At 38.7% G+C, this 17,487-nt stretch overlaps 1 protein-coding gene across 4 annotated transcripts in view; it reads right to left on the bottom strand.

Annotated features, from left to right (window-relative positions):
- The window catches only part of YIPF6 (Yip1 domain family member 6), a 69,235-nt gene extending 51,948 nt beyond the window's left edge, over positions 1 to 17,287 (bottom strand). For 3 of the 4 annotated variants that reach the window (XM_058536062.1, XM_058536061.1, XM_058536060.1), the window contains exons 1-4: positions 17,188 to 17,287; positions 6,297 to 6,425; positions 5,184 to 5,262; positions 1,838 to 1,880 (exon numbers count right to left, since the gene is read on the bottom strand). In XM_058536062.1, the coding sequence (XP_058392045.1) occupies positions 1,838 to 1,880; positions 5,184 to 5,262; positions 6,297 to 6,425; positions 17,188 to 17,244 (308 nt within the window). In that variant the 5' untranslated portion in view covers positions 17,245 to 17,287. Of the gene's footprint in view, positions 1 to 1,837; positions 1,881 to 5,183; positions 5,263 to 6,296; positions 6,426 to 17,153 lie in introns of all 4 variants that reach the window. The other variant, XM_058536063.1, reaches the window with a different exon arrangement.
- Positions 17,288 to 17,487: the final 200 nt, after the last annotated feature.

Genomic DNA, 17,487 nt, shown 5'->3' with positions numbered 1-17,487 from the left:
TACACGGCAACAATCAGCGGCATTTGACATAGTAGCAGGTTCCTTTAAAAGAGACTTCTCGTCACCAGTTTAACCTAATACATGCATTTAGGTTACCTCTCTAGCCCTTAGATACATTTGAATTTGTAATCCTTGGATTAAGGTTTTTGGTTCTGACATTTAAAAATGGACACAGTCTATAAACCTATTTAGTTGTTGATTTTAAAAAATCAAAACATACAGATTATTACTAAAAGACTGCTTTGAAATTGAGTAGTTGAACAGTCCTTTAAACATCCTCTCTTTGTCTAAGAACTTTACAGACGTAAACTGTTTAGAATTTTAGCCTTAGAACACTTGGACTTGGTGTTATTTTTTCAGACAAATAATAAGTAACATCAAGCTCACAATCTCTTCTTATCACATAGTATAGAGAAGTCACACAGTAAGTCTTGCCCTGCTATGCTGTTTGCCAGTACAGGCTTTTGTATTCTATGGTTGTGCATACTCCATCCCAAGTCCTGACAATCCAATGCAAAGAATGCCAACACTCATCATTTGTTGTCTGGAATCTGTATTGCTTCAGCATGGTATGATGGAAAGAACATTAACTGGCCTAGAAGGCAGAAGACCCAGATACTGATCGTAGTTCTGTCACTAGATATGTAAACTAGAGCAAATCACTTGATGTCTTGGGACTTCAGTTTTCTTCTTGGCAAGTGGGGTTAAACTACGTAATCTCTAAGGTTAATCCTTCCAAACAAAAAGCATATGCTCAGAGCTTCTAATATAAACCCTTCCATCAAGGCACTGGATTATTTCCCTTGATATCGTCATTAAAGGCATAAAAAATAGCACTCTACGTTATTACCTAAATTAGCATATGCTCGACTTAACGTTAAAAAATGGGTAGAGAAGCCACCAAGAAACTTACTGAATTTAGAATCATAAAAGCTTAGACCTGGAAAGGACCCTGAACCAACTCCTTTTGTAGATATGGAAGAGGAGACCCAGAGAGGTTAGGTAGGAAGAGATGTGTAATTATCACAGAAGTAGAGAATGGGCAGTCAAGGAAACCTGAGGTTGAATGCCAGCTCTACCACTGACTATGTGATCTTGGTTCAGTCCTCAATCTCTTTGAACCTGAGCTGGTTTGTCAAAAAAGGAAAATAATATTCACTTCTTGCTATGAGAATAAAATAAGAGAAGGTATTTAAAAATTTTCTCTAAACTGGGAAAAATCATTATACAAACTTTGTATAATGCCCAAAGTCACTCTGCTGATAGCAGAGTCAGGATGAGAACCCAGAACTGAATCCTAGTGTAGTATTTTTTTCCACTCTACCAGTGGTTATATTCCCCTTCCAATGGAACTTTGCTTTCCTTCTTCTGTCTTCTCCCTTTACATATAATGCATATGGAAAGCATAATACTTTGAAATATAATCTTGCTTTAAACTCTACCATTTGTATTCTCTCTAATTTACTCTCATTCTCATTCATATTTTTAATAAGACTTAAAAAGAATTATGTTTGCAAATAAACAGAGCTCAAACCTACAGATATTTAACTCAGTTTAATGATGGGGAAGTGCATGAGACTAAACAAATGTTTGTTGAACAGAAATGGCTAAGAAGTCATTGGTAAACAGAGGTGGGTATAATTTTCACATCTTTAATTCTATCACTCTTTGAATTGATCTGGAAAGATGACTGAATTTTTAGATTTAAATACATAAGGAGTACAATATGTCATAGAAGTCCTAAATGAAATATTCAGTCAAAATTCCCCTCAATTTTGAAACTCCACAAAAAAATATAGTCTCTCAAATAACAAAGAAAAGAAATATAAGTACTTACAATGCAAGTGTCACACAAAGGATCAAAGGGCCCCATAAATCCCCTACAAGGCAAGAAAAGGCAGAAGATTATTAAGAAACAACAATGTAGTATTTTCTATCTTTATTCCAATATCTCCCTCTCCTACTCTTGGAATTCAGACATCAAGGCTCTCTGTCTGCCCAAGCCTTCCCACCTCTACTACCCCTCTACTTTCCCTCCCTGCTCCCCAATTCTGAATGCCCTTCTTCACATATCCTTTAAATTTTGCTCACTTCATATCCCACAAATCACCCCTCTCCCCACCTGAGCCACATTCCAGCATGCTATAGACCAATGGGCAAGGAGTCAAAAGACTCAGGTACTTCACCCAGCACCCTCAGAAAGACTACAGCCAAGTCACTTCACCAATCTGAGACTACATTAGACAAGGGAAGTATAATCAGGCTCATCTCGCAAATATGAAAAATTAAGCTGAGAAGAAAGTGACTTGCCCAAGTTTATATAAGCAGTTAGGTGTGGAGGTGGGACCAGAACCTAGGTCTTCTGATTCCTACTCCAAAGTTCTTTCCACTCTGCCACACTGCTTCACTTTTATAATTATTACATTTAACTAGTATGTAATTGCTGTTCTTATAGGTGAGAAAACAGCCCAATATTGGTAATTTCATAAGGTTAAACTTTAACAAATAACATGAAAGCTTTCTGAAAACTGTAAAAGCCTCTGCCAACATCAGGTCTAAGAATAGTGGTTCTCAATCAACAGCTGTTGGGTGATTAATATGCCAACACTTCAGTAACATACAGCTTAGAGCACAACTACCTTCCCTCAGCTAATACAAAAGAAAGGTACTTATACCACTTCTAACTTTAACTTTACAAGAACATAACTTTACCTATAAGAGGTATGCATATGTACATACTTACATTGTTTTTTTAAAAATTATATAAGTAACTGACATTACTGTGGAAAGTTTGGAAAAGATGTAAAAAAATCAGTCCTACCATTCTAATAAAATTATTGATGTTCTTGTTAAATTTTTTAACTTATCAACTGAAAAACTGATTCCAAGTACAACTGACATTAACACACTTGCTTTTTTTAATGCACTGAAGATTTTTTTTAATTTGTAAAAAATTTGTAATAGTATTTTAAAACTATTTTCTTATTGTTGTAAAATATATAACACAAAATTTACCATTTTAGACACTTTTAAGTGTACAGGTATTGAGTATATTCATTGTTGTGCAAGCATCACACCATCCATCTCCAGAACTTTTTCATTTTCCCAAACTGAAACTCCAACCCATTAAACAATAACTCCCTATTACCCCCTCAGCTCCTGGCAACTACCATTTTAGTTTCTATCAATTTGACTACTCTAGGTATGTAATACAAGTGGAATCATATAATATACGTCCTTTTGTGTCTGGTTTATTTTACTTAGCATAATGTCTTCAAGGTTCATCCACATTGTAGCATGTGTCAGAATTTCACTCCTTTTTAAGGCTGACTAATATTCCATACATATATGGTGTATATACCACATATTGTTTATCCATCCATCTGTCGATGGACATTCGAGTTGTTTCTACCTTTTGGCTGTTGTGAATAATGCTGCTATGAACATGGGTGCACAAATATCTATTCGAGTCCCTGCTTTCAATTCTTTTGGGCATATACAAGTGGAAATGCCGGATTATATAGTAATTCTATGCTTAATTTTTTGAGGAACCACCACATTGTTTTCCACACTGGCTACACCATTTTACATTCCCACCAGCAATGCACAAGGGTTCCAATTTCTCCACATCCTCACCAACACTTGTTATTTTCTGTTTCTTTGATAAAAGCCATCCTAATGGGTGTGAAGTGGTACCTCATGGGTTTTTTTTTAATTATTTTTAAGTCATGAATTTTTTCCTTGCCACTTTGCCAAGGGCTATGATAATAGGGCAGAGCAGAAGTGCAAATTTTGGCCATGACTTGCTCATCCTTTGTGCCAGTCTATCTACCTATCCCCACAAGGTTTGGGAATGGACCTTAATATATGACATAGCTAATATTCATCATTAATCAGCAAATTAACACACTGGTTCTGTATTGTGACTGAAGCAACCTTGCAGCAGTTGAAAGGATATCTTCACATTTGGGGTAGCAGTGGTAGAGTGGAAAAGGGCATTGAACTTGAAAATTAGGTTCTATTCCCGCCTTTGTGATCCTGACAAGACACTCAGCTTCTCTGAGACTCATTTTCTTCATCTGTAAAACAGGCACAATAACTCCTACTTTACAAGGTTGTTTTAATGATTAAACAAGATAATGTGTGGGGGATGGAGAGAAGGCACTAGAATAATAGCTACCATTTATGGTGTGCCTACTAAATGCCAGATGCTGTGCAAGGTGGTTGATATTCAGTGTTATCTCTAATCCTCACCAACAAGTACATGTTATTATCTCCACTTTAACAGAGGAAGAAACTTTAGCATCAGAAAAGTTAACCTGTCTTATACAAGATCACACAGCTAGTGATGAAACCACTATTCAAACTCAGATTTGCCCATGCTCTTTCCACTCTATACCAGCGGTAGCAAATCATGTGTCAGCTCCAACCCACAGTGTACTATATTGAAAAAGATTCTGATGCTGCATCTAGTATCCACACAGAGTAATGGCACATTTGCCACATATCTGACATCTTTATCTTACAGCTGAAATGCTGCCAAAATAGAAGGTATGTTCATGTACCACATCATTGTTACTATTCTCAAACAACTGATTCAATTTTTCTGATAAAGAGTATTAAGATAACCAAGAATGCTTGAAAATAAAAGGTCTAACAATTTTTAAGAATAAATTCTAAATAAGAGCATAATTTATTGCAAACAGTTTTGATAGAACTCTTGAACAAAGAAAGAAGTCATCAGACTAAATGATAGTTCTGAAAACAGAAATGTCAATAAAGGTACTATTAATTTGTTAATCCTTAATGGGTATCAGCTATTATTCTAATTTAACATTTAAACATTTTGCCTTTCCCTTGGAGATTGTTAGCTCTTTGGCTGAACAAAGTCCCTATGTGTTTGCAGCTTCCAGAAACATTTTTTACAGTGTCTATTATAGCAGGTGAGGATATCCAGTCTATATTTATTGATAAGGACAATACATTATGCAAAATCTTCCACTCTCTGAAATTCCATTCTAAATTTTTAACTTCTTCCAAAATTTTCATTTACATATTCATTTATATATTTTTTCATCCTGCAAATGATGTCAGTTTTATTACCACAGAGCCTTTGCCTTATAAAGTACTTATGATAAGGTACAGTGAGAAGCAGCAAATCCTCAAAAACCTCATATACTTACAATCTCTCAAAAGAGTATTACTTTTCCTTGGGTATAAAACATGCATGAATTTTTTCCCAACAGCTTTTAGATCACGCATCTGAAAGACATAAACAACTTGTACTGTGATGACCAAGGTTGCCAGGCAGCCCCTTCACTTAATTTGCTAAAATTTCTTTTATTTCAATCTCCTGGGAACCTTTCATTGAATTTTAGAGCTATAATTACAGTTTAACTCCTTCACTATACAAACAAACCAGAGAGGTAAGGTTTTTCTATTAACTTTTTTTTTACTAACTTCCTAAGCCAACACGTAACTCTTCACCACATCCACCAGCTCTGTTTTGATTTTTAAAACTCTGTAAAAGAGAAATATGGCCCTCCTAATATGTTATTTAAAGAAACTAAAATAGTAACGCTACTAAAATCTGCTCTGCAAAACACAGCATCTGACTTTCAGTTCATACATGATGAGGTCCCAAGGACCAATTAGCCTGCTCCCTAGCTACCACATTCTTCCCAAAATAAAAAAAATTAATTTCCAACATTCCCAATTTAAGTGATAAGTAAATCCTAGAAGCCAGATTAAAAAAATCAAGACATTTGAGAAAGGGTATGGTAATACAAATATAACCTCTCAAAATATAGTTGAGATAATTCTGTCCTAATTTTTTCACCTAGAAATTTCTTCATGTCTTTAATAGCTCTTTGTAAACATGATTTTTAATGGTTGTTTAGCATTCCACCACATAGATGTAACATAATTTAACGATTATCCCTTCGTTGTTCAACTTTCCCCTATTATAAAGAATGGTGTAATGAACGTCTTTTTACATTTACATTTTTCTGTATTTTTAAAAATAATTTTTTACTTGAAATTTTTCCTTATACTATATCTGGAGAAGCAGAATTATCAGCTTAAAAAAATTTGAACATTTTAAGGTTCTTAATACGCATTATAACCAAACTGCTTTCCAAAAAGGCTGTACCAAATTATTATCTAGGGGAGAATCTGAAATTTCAATAAATAAAATATATTGAAAATCAGTGAACCAAACAAAAATTAACAAAGTGCTATTAGCTAATTTAGTCCCATGACACTGAACAGAAGTTCTCTCAACTAGTCTAACTTACCATGGTATTCTGAACAGATTCATTTAATGTGGAACTGTCAAATTCCCGAATGCGAGATCTCATAGGAATGGTGATTTCTCCTTCCACGGGGATGTCTTGTGAGATGGATATATCTGAAAGGCCTGCAAACTGAGAAGAGTTAGAAAAAAATTTAAAGCCTTTAATCAACTGCAGCATTCCTCAAAAACATCATCATTTCCTAGAGAGTAGGAACTATGTTTTTTTGTAGAGTTTATACAGTTTATAAAGTAAGGTGTGAGCTCACCAGACATTAAACAATGCAGTTAACTAAAATTCTCAAATGCTTATTTCTTTTCATTTAAGGAAAGAAATGGCATATGATGGAAAAAATGATAAAGTAAATGGCATAGACACATTCTTGCCCTCAAATATTTGGTTTCATTCAAGCATGAAATCTTCACATGACACAAACTAGCAAGATTGCAGAGCTATTAAAAAGTGACCTTTCAGCAATCCTATCATAGCACGGCCACAATTCTGTTGCACTTCTGGTCCTTAGTTGGCTCTAGTGGCCTCTGCTGGCTAAAAAGGAACATTAGGTGAAGCCTAAAGGGAAAGGGAAGAACAGGGAAATAGCAAAATACATCCTGAACTACAATCTTTTTACCAGGTTACCTGGCAACCACAGATCAATAACATTTCCAAAGTGAAGTGCAAACTTTTAAACTCATGTTCACCTGCAAATTTGATTATTACAACTGAAACTCTGGAATCTTCAAATCCTTAAGAAAACAGAAGCAATCTCTTTTCATATGGTTTTTGGCCCAATGGGCACAATATTTAGTGGGCAACAGTTGCAGGGAAATGAAACACAAGACAGTACACTGAAATTTTAGGAATAAGGTTGTTCAAAGAACTTGCAAAAAACAACTTCTCAATCACACTCTTAATAAGAGAAATGCAAATTAAAACTACTTGAAATAAAAATTTTCAGCTATTAGACTGGCAAGAATCTAAAAGTTTGACAACATACTCTGCTGGTGAAGCTGAGGGGACAGAGCCCTCACACACTGCTGGTGGGGATGCAAAATGGTACTACACGATTGAAGATGAATCTGGCAATATCTAGCAAATTTATATGTGGATCGCCCATTGATTCAGCAAAGCCACTTTTAGGAGTCTAAAGTGGCAAAAATACAAAAACACATATACACAAGGCTCTTCATTACAACACTATTTGTAAAAGCAAAAACCTGAGAATAACCCAAATGCACATCAACAGAGGACTAGTCGAATAAAGTATGATATGTCCACACAATGGAGTACTATGCAGCTGTAAGAAGGAATGGGAATATCCCTAAGAACTATTACAGAGTGTTAAAAAAGCAATGTGGAGAAAAGTTTGTATATATACTACCATTTATCTAGAAAAAAAGGGAATACAAATATATATACATGTCTGAATGTTATCTTTTAAATGTAAGAAATGTATAAGAAATAGGTCATATAATGTGACTTCAGTCATATGTAATGTAAGAAACAAGTCGTATGATTTTTTTTTTTTTAAAAGAGGCTTCCTATTGAGGAAAGGAGGGAATAAAGTAGAGGAGACAGGCAGAGAAGCTAGGCTTCCTTGAATACACATTGTTCTGTATATATGACTTGAAATCACATAAATAGTTCACATAATTATGAAACAAAGTTAAAATTTAAAAGCAGTCCCTAAAACTGAAAGAAAAATGAAACAAATGAACCTACTGTATGTTGAATTAAATACACAACCACACAGAGAGCAACTATGTCAAGGTGATTTTACAACACGGTAATTTGACTTCCAATTAGGATGCAGAAAGCTAGAAAGAGCATCTCTCCCACCAGAACGAGAAAAAGCTAGATAAACTACAAAATCTAACTTTCCTTGAACCCATCAGAGAGCTGAGGCTGTAGCACAACCAAGCAGCCTGCATGAAATCGAAGGCAAGACAGATGCTTCCAAAAAGAGACGGGACATGAGCACTGGCTCATTTGTAGCAAAAGCACAAGATAACCATGACACTAAGCACCACATAGATGGTTAAGAATTCAGCTAAAATTTGAAATGAATTGCTAAAGGCCAATTGTGGACTAGTATGAGAGTGCAGAGCCCCTGGAACCATCAGACACCAGGGAGTTCACACCCACTTGCAGGCTCTTCACTACAGACTTCCATTAGGTCCAGGTGTGGGGGAAGGGAGCAGCTGCCACTTCTGAGAAAAGCACAGAGGCCCGCTGAGACTTTTCTCCCCTACAGAAAAATGGCTTTAAAGCTGCTGGGGGAAGACCAGCAGACTCTGTCGTCTCCAGGGAACAGGTGAAGACCCATTGTAGCTGGGGAAAAAGAAAAGACAAATCTCTACTCCTGGGGGAGGTGTAGGAAACCATCCTGAGGACCATTAGTCTCCTTCAGCTGGGGAAGAGACAGGATCACTGAGAAAGTCACACCCAGGAGACCCAGGGACCCACGGCCTACCTAAGGCCGAGGCTGGATCAAGACAACAAAGAATCCCCCCCACCCCGGGTCCCTACCACCAGGCTAGCAAATATGTAGTAACAAGCAATAGCAGTCTACTGCTAAGGGAGGGGCTAGAGCTTAGAGAGAGATCCACTATTTTATGCAAAGGCAAAGGGAAGGCAAAAGGCTGAGTGTGGAACAGGAACATTAAGAAAAACATTGGGACAACCTAGCATACACCCCAAGTACAAGGTAATAGGAGAAGAATTTGAAGCTGGTGATGACTGAAGGTTCCTATAGCAAGGACAAAACCCAAATGCAGTTCAACTACAGACTCGATTGACTTAACCCCCATGATAACAACTTAGCAGAAAAGATGTGCCATCTCCAGGCAGTCTCTACTGTTCCACACATGATGGCCAGCAATCAGTAAAAAATCACTCCCCCCCCACAAGCAGACACACACACATACACACACACACACAAGAAAAAACAACCCACTGTGACAAGACAAAGTAAGCAATAAAACCAGACTCTGAGATGACCCAGATGTTAAAATTATGAGAAAAAAAAATTTAAGTCAACTATGATTAATATGTTAAAGGCTCTAGTAGAAAAGGTATATGCACGAATGACGGTGAGTTTCTGCAAAGAGATGGAAACTGTAAGAGTCAAACGGTAACACCAGAAATAAATGAACATAGTAACAGATGAAGAATGCCTTTGACAGCTTTATCAGTAGACTCAACACAGCCAAAGAAAGAAATGAGTGATTGGTCAGTCAAAATTATCCAAACTAAAACAAAAAGAGAAGAGTTAAAAAAGAAAAAATATATGTATCACATCATTATTTATATACCTTAAACTTATAAAATGTTATATCTCAATTATATCTCAATAAAACTGGAAAAAAACAAAAAAATCCACAAAACAGAATAGAGTATCCAAGAGCTGTGGATCAATACTAAATGGTCTAATATGTATATAACTGGAATCCCAAAGAAGAGAGAGATAATGGATCTGAAGAGATATTTGAAAAGATAATGGCTGAAAATTTTCCCAAAATAATGGAAGACATCAAATGACAGATTCAAGCCCAGAGGACCCCAATCAAGATAAATACCTAGAGACAAAACAAAATCCAAAATCCACAAACCTAGACACATTCAAACTACCGAAAACCAAAGATAAAGAGGAAAATCTTGAAGGCAGCCAGAGAAAAAAGACATTGCATTCAGAGGAACAGAGATAAGTAAGAGACATCTCACCCAAAACTAGATAAGCCAGAAGAAAATGGAGACACCTTTAGAGTGCTGAAAGAATAAAACTGTCAACCCAGAATTCTAAATTCAGCAAAAATAGCTATCAAAAATGAAGGCAAAATAAAGACTTTTTTTTGAGACAAGCAAAAGCTGAGAAACGCACTACAAGAAATGTTAAAGGAAGATCTTCAGGAGGGAATATGATATTATAAGAAAAGTTGGATTTACACAAGGAAATGTTAAGATCTCTAGAAGGGGTTAAAATTAAGGTAAACAAAAAAAACATTTTTTCTTATTTTTCATTATTCTAAAAGATGACTGCCTAAATCAGGGGTCACTAAATTTTTTTCTACAAAGGACCCACATAGTAAATACTTTACGCTTTGAGAGCTATACAGTTTCTGTTGCAACTACTCAACTCTGCTGCTATAGCATGAAAGCAAAGACAATACATAATCAATTAAATGTGACTGTGTCCCAATAAAACTTTATTTATAAAAATAGGTAGTAAGCCAAATTTTAAATCATAAAAGTATAACATTTAGGAGATAATTGGAAATTTGAACATTGACAAGATATTTGATATTAGGGAATTATTAATTTTTCAGATGTACTAATGATATTGTGGTTATGTTCTTTAAAAACAGAATCCTTATCTTTTAGAGACAGTTATTAAATATTTACTAAATCATTACTAATGATGCCTGGGATTTCCTTCAAATTAGTATAGAAGGGAAGTGGGTAGGGCTATAGAAGAAAGAAGACTGGCCGTAAATTGATAATTATTGAAGGCTGGGTACATGAGGGTCCATTTTACCAAACTACTTTTGAATATGTTTGAATTTTTTTTAATAAAAAGTTAAAAAACAAACACTCCTAATTTTAGGGGCCACCTAAGTTCTTTTCTATTCCTGCCCTCCCCAGCTAAAATGAACCAGAATATAGTCAAATCTCTAGATCTTAGAGTTTACAGAAAATATGTGGCTAGAGGAACATACTAAAAATACCACAAGGATATAATCAGCCAAATACAGAAAGTGGAGAATTCTGCAAAACAAATGACTGAATTTAAACAAATAAATTACATTAAAAAGAGGAGACCAGATATATAAAAAGAGACTTAAGAGACTTATTAACCAAATACAATTTGTTGACCTTGTTTGGATCCTGATTTGGACAACTGTAAAAACACTTTTTCTTTTAGAAAACTGTGAGAAGGTGAAGAGAGACTAGATGATATTAAGGAATTATTAACAAAGAAAACAAAGAAAAAGTCCTTACTTGTTAAGGAAACATACTGAAGTATTTACAGGTAAAGTGATATGTATGCGATTTGCTTTAAAACACGCAGAAAAAATCATGAAAGACAAGGAAAGACTGAAGAACCATTATAGATGCAAGGAAGCTAAGGAAAAATAACAACTAAATGCAATGTGAGATCCTGGGTAAGATCCTGGAACAAAAAAAAAAGGACATTAGTGGAAAACCTGATAAAATTCAAATAAGAAAAGTAGTTTAGTCAACAGTGTTGTACCAATGTTAATTTCCTGGTTCTGATCATTGTACTATAGTTATGTACCATGGTAACATTAGAGGAAGCTGGGTGAGGGATATACAGAAACTGTACCATTTTTGCAACTTTTCTGTATGTCTAAAATTAGTTCAAAATAAAAAGGTCAAAATAATACTCCAGAAAAAAATGCAGTGGGGAGATAGATAAAATAAGAATAGCAGAATGTTGATAGGTATATGGGGTTCATTATACTACTCTTATTTTATTTATATATTTGAAAGCTTCCATAACAAAATTTAAAAATATATCTCTTCCTTATTTCTGCCATTCTCTCAAACTACTCTCCTTCCTCTTCTCTTCCATGGTCAAACCACTCTTCACTCCTCCATTCAATCCTTCGTACCCTGGCACTGGCCTCCTCACTTTACTGACACTCATCTCTAATAGGGACCTCATAATTAAGAAATACAAGGATCCTTTCTCAGTTTTACCCTCTGAATATCCTTCAGCACTTAACGTGTAAACCACCCCTTTCGGAAGCCGTATTCTCTCTTCACTACTATGACACTGTCCTTTCAAACTCCAGGATTGCTTGTTTCAAGTTTGCTATTGCTAGGGGAGGCAGGGCAGTGCAGAAGGAATGGGCTTTGAAGCCAAACGGAGCTCTGCCCTCACTTAAAAACAGCATTGCTAGGCACCAGCCCGGTGGTGCAAGCAGTTAAGTGCGCGCACTCTGCTTCGGCGGCCCGGGATTTGCAGCTTCGGATCCCGGGCGTGCACGGACGCACCGCTTGTCAAGCCATGCTGTGGCGGCATCCCATATAAAGTGGAGGAAGATGGGCACAGATGCTAGCCCAGGACCGATCTTCCTCAGCAAAAAGAGGAGGATTGTCAACAGATGTTAGCTCAGGGCTGATCTTCCTCACACACACAAAAAAAAACAAAAACAAAAATCGCACTGCTATAAGAATTAGATAACACCTGCATAACACTAGCACATAGTCAATGCTCAACATATGGTATTTGGAGAGTACTGATCAAGAGTACAGGCTCCTGGGGCCAGAGAGCCAGAGTTCAAATCCCAACTCCATCATTTACTATGTGATATTGAGCAGGTCCCTTAACCTCTCTGTGCCTCAATTTCCTCATCTGTAAAATTGAGACAATGGTACCATCATCACAGGGTTGTTGTGAGGAAGAAATGTATTAATACACGTAAAGCACTTAGTAGCAGGCTCACAGCAGGGGCTAGATAAATGTTAGCTCAGGTTCAAGAGTCCCAGGGAGTCAATTCCAGTTCTGTCACTGTTGTATAATAAAGAATTTGGCTGGCCTTTGTCTCCTGTTCCTGGCAGGTAGCCTCTAAACCTTTGGAATTTCCCAAATGATAGTAGTATTTTTGTTATTCACAGTGGGCCCTGTAGTTTAGCTAACAGGTGAGTCATCATAGGTCCCTAGATAGTTTACGCTAATGAGATGACTCAGCATGGGGGCTAACCACCCCAGAAAGACCCAACACAAGATTGGAAGGTTGGGGCTTTGAGTCATGTGACATAAACCCAGCCTCTGGGGAGGGAAGGAGCCAATAATCCAGTCAATCATGCCTATATAATGATACTCCAATAAAAACTCTAGATACATGAGTGAGCTTCCCTGGTTGGCAATATTCTGCATATTGTCGAACACTGACGTATCAGGAGAGTAACAGGGTCCTGACTCCACTGGGAGAAGACAAGGAAGCTTTGTGTTAGGAACCCTCCTAGACCTCACCCTATGCATCTCCCCCTTTTGCAGGTTTGGATTATATCCTTTTGCTATAATAAAACTTTAAGTATAGTGCTGTCCTGAGTTCTGTGAGTCATTCTAATAAATTATGGAGCCTAAAGGGATCATGGGAACCCTTGAATTTATAGTCAGCAGGTCAGAAGTGAAGGTGGTCCTGGGAACCTCTAAATCTGTGGCTGGTGTGTGAAGTGGGGGCAATCTTGTGGCAGACTGTGCCCGTAACCTGTGAAGTTTGGCCTAACTCTAGCTAACTGGTTTTAGAAGTCATTGCAGTCACTAACGTGCCATGTGACTCCCACCTATCCTCCATCCCAATCCCTCCTCAATATCTCTTGTCAAGAGAGTTAGTGACATTGTTTAGTGAGCTGAGGCAGGATCTGTGGTCCTCCAGCCCCACATATGACAGGCAGGACTTCCAGGCCCTCAGCTAGTAGATTCTGCTTTCGGACTAGCCCCTCAGTGGGGATGAAAGGTGACTTGGATCCCATGTCCCTCCCCTTCTCCCTGTGCAGGCAGGTTCGTGCACATATATGTACATGTGCCCACAGAAACACACATGCACACTTTGCTGCCTGACTTGGGCCAATGAGGGGAGCAGGTAGAGGCAGGGCCAAAAACATACAGCAAAAGCAAGGACTGCAGCCTTAAGAAGGTGGTTGGGATCAGATGGGTTATATATTAACCAAACTCCAGAAGAGAGAAAGGAGTCAACAAGGGCAAGGGCAAGGGCGGGGGTGGGGGTGGGGGTGGGGGGGCATCAATCAGGAACCAGGTCAGTCCAAGAGGCCTGTCTCCAAAAAGTGGGGAGGGGGTGGCTAGTGGCATGGTTTCTAACCAGCCCCTTCACCTGGGACCAGCTTCCTTCCAGATCCCAGGCTATAGCCATTACTATAGCTTTTTCCTGCTCCCTAAATAGATAGGCAATAGACAGGCATTACCCAAGATTCTGTCTTTTCAACTCTATGCAGATGACTCCTGAGTCAACATCTCTAGTCCTGACCTCTTCTGAGCCCTGAAGTCCAGGTTTTAGAGTCCAACTGCCTGCTGGGTATCTATTGGATGGCCTGCCAATATCTCAAACTAAGTATGTCCAAAAGTGAATTAATCAACTTTTAGGGCCCTCATCCTCCTCTTATGTATTTATGTCCAGGGTATCATTATCCCTCCATTTGTCTATATCCTTGTTTTTCAAAATGTGGTATTGAGAGCAGGAGCAGCAAGACCTGAGAGCTTGTTAGAAATGCAGAATCTCAGGCTTCATCCTAGACCTACCAAATCAGAATCTGCAATTTAACAAGATTCCCCAGATGATTGCTATGCACGTTAAAGTTTGAAAAGCACTGATCTAAGACACATTCTCCCTAGCACTACAAACCCTCAAGGATTCTGCCTTTCTCAAATCCCCCCATCTCTCACCACTGCTGTAGTCCAGGTAGCCATCACTTCTTCCTGGAACCTATAACAGTTTCACTGGTCTCCTAGATTCCAGACATTTCCCATGGTAACTCTTCCCCTATTAAGTTGTCAAATTCATGATTTTAAACCCGTTCCTCTTCAAAAATTTCCACTGACTCCTCATTGCCTATTAAACCTCCCAGCTTAGTAGTCAATATGAAGAAATAACACTTACTGCATGACTATTATGTGCCAGGCACTCTACCAAGTGTTTTACATGTGTTAACTCATTTAATCCACCTAACAACCCTATGAGCTAAGTATTACTGTACCTCCATTTTACAGATGGTGAAACTGAGGCATTGTGGGGTTTGGTAATTTCCCCAATAACCCACAGCTTGTTAAATGACAGAGCTTAGAATCAAAGCTAAGCTATTTGACCCCAGAGCACACATTCATAACCACTGTTCCACGCTGCCTCCGTAATTCAGTAGCCTTATCTTTTAAGGTTTAACTCCTAATACTTTCCTGTGCTTCAGCTAAAGTGATCTATCTCTTGTTCTATAAATACATTAGCACCTCCCAACCTCTGTACCTTCGCCAATGAGAGGCTGTGTAACATTAAGGGAAATAGTCTGGGTTTCAGAAGCAGACCTAGGTTCAAATTTCAGGCCTGGCCACCAACAGGTTGTGAGACTCTACGGAAATCATCAAACCTTTCCAAGTCTCATCTCCTTATCTGAAAGTAAAACAGAGTTTAAAAACCACCTAACTGAAATGGTTGCTATGAAGTTTAGAAAATATGCAGAGGATGTCCAGCAAAATCCTGGCACATAGCAGGTGCCCAATCATTGATAGCTCTTACGCTCACCTAGAATTTCAAATCCTATCTACCCTTTGAGGACCTCTCGAATATAACTTCTACCTTGTAGCTTGCTTCGTTACCCCAACTACACACGATAGCATCTTCTAAATTTCATTAATATTTTATGTGTAACTTTCTATTATATACTCCCTTATCTCGGCATTGTACATTTGTCTTATCCCTACAAATCAGACCGTAAGCACCACAAGGGCAGGTCATTTGTACTCCCTAAAGCAACTGGCATAGTGCATTACACACTGTGGGAGTTCAATAAACATTGTTGAATACAAGTGGATTGGATACTGAGTAATGAATGACCAGAACCACTAAAATTAATTGGGGAAAGCTTCATAAAAGACGGATGGGGCAGTTGAGAGGAAAGCCAGTAACTAAAAACAGCTAAGCACCAGTAACTATGTCACACCAGGCTCCTTTAGTACTCTCACTAATTCTGTGATGAGTTACTACCCCATTTTCCAAATGAGGAAACTGGGGTTCAAAGTGTTTTCCTCAACGTCACAACTGCTCCATGAGAACTTGGACCTACTCTCTCTCATTGCTGTATCTCCTAAAAGAGTGCCTGGAACAACACGAATGCTCAAGAAAATTTGTTGAATGAATGAAGAGATGAATAGAGCTAGTAAACAGAACCAGGACTAGAATCAATTTCACCTGACTCCCAGTTCAGTCCTCTACTAAGTCACCAATTTAAAACAGAAGAAAGAGATGTACCATTTTTTTGAGCAACTGCTATATAACTAAAGACTGTTTGGGAGATAACTAAACACTGTTCAGGAGGAGGGACTTGGGGGCAAAATGTTAATTATACTCCTCAGTTCACGGCACTGATTGTATTATACACTTTACATAAATTACGTCATTTCATCTTCCTAAAAACTCTTTGAGGCAGGTATTTTTCTCTCCATTTTACAGATGAAGAAACACTCTCCATGAAATGAGTTGCCTCAATTCACACAAGTGGCAGAGTGGGTGATTCCAGCCCAGATAAGTGTAACTCCAAAACCTGGACAAGTATTCCTAAATACTTGTCCAGGCTTTGGGCTTGTACTTGCAGTAGAAATTCTATCCCCCGTAAAGACAGGAGCGAGAGAGCCTCAAAAAGAGGTCTGCAAGGCGCTGAGACAGGAAGGGCAAGGATTAAACCAAGACTACTGTGGTCACTGAACGAATCAATAATCAAGTTCTAACGCCCAATGGGAAGCAATCTCTCATTAATCCTAGAATGCTGCTACTCCAACAAACGCTAGTGACAGGTCTTGATAAGATGAGGGGACAGCAGGAGCAAAGATACTTAAAAAATAACCTAAAGCTTGGCACTTAACCCAATGTAGGGGACGAGGACAAGCCCAGACAGTAGGGGAAAGGAAAGTGAATGGCAGTTTCACAAGAACGTGTGGAAGGAATGAGGAGGGCAGGGGGGAAAGCTGTTAGCCCAAAGAACAAGTGCAGTGTTGGGATTGGTTCTGGCATCGGGTACAGGAAGGGCCTGCCGGGAGGAAGGGGATCCGGCTCTCTCACGCCACAAGCCCGTCACCCAACTTCCTTAAGGGGCACTCTGCCTCGCCCTCGGTCCCTTTTGTCGCAGATCCCAAGCTCACCAGGGGCCTGGACGATGCTGTCACCGGGTCTCCTGGAGACTCCGCCGCTTCCGCCATCTTGGCCCTCCTTCTCCCCGGTCGCTCCCACAGGCCTTTGCGGAACCTGAGACGTGGAGGCCGCCGCCGGTCAGCTCGTCATCGCGTGGCGGCTGCGTCACCGAAAGGCGCCTAGCAACGGCTGGCGGCCCCGGCCCTTCCTTGTCCCTTGTCCTCCGGGTTTTAGGGAGAGATCCGTGTCGCCTCGCCTCGCTTCTTCGGGGCCACGGGTCCCACTAGACACGCTCCCCCTTTAACCCTCAA

The sequence above is a fragment of the Diceros bicornis genome, chromosome X, assembly GCF_020826845.1.
Source record: "Diceros bicornis minor isolate mBicDic1 chromosome X, mDicBic1.mat.cur, whole genome shotgun sequence".
NCBI classification, from domain to species: domain Eukaryota; kingdom Metazoa; phylum Chordata; class Mammalia; order Perissodactyla; family Rhinocerotidae; genus Diceros; species Diceros bicornis.
Note: the sequence above shows the minus strand (reverse complement) of the source record. Positions and strands in the feature narration are given on the sequence as shown.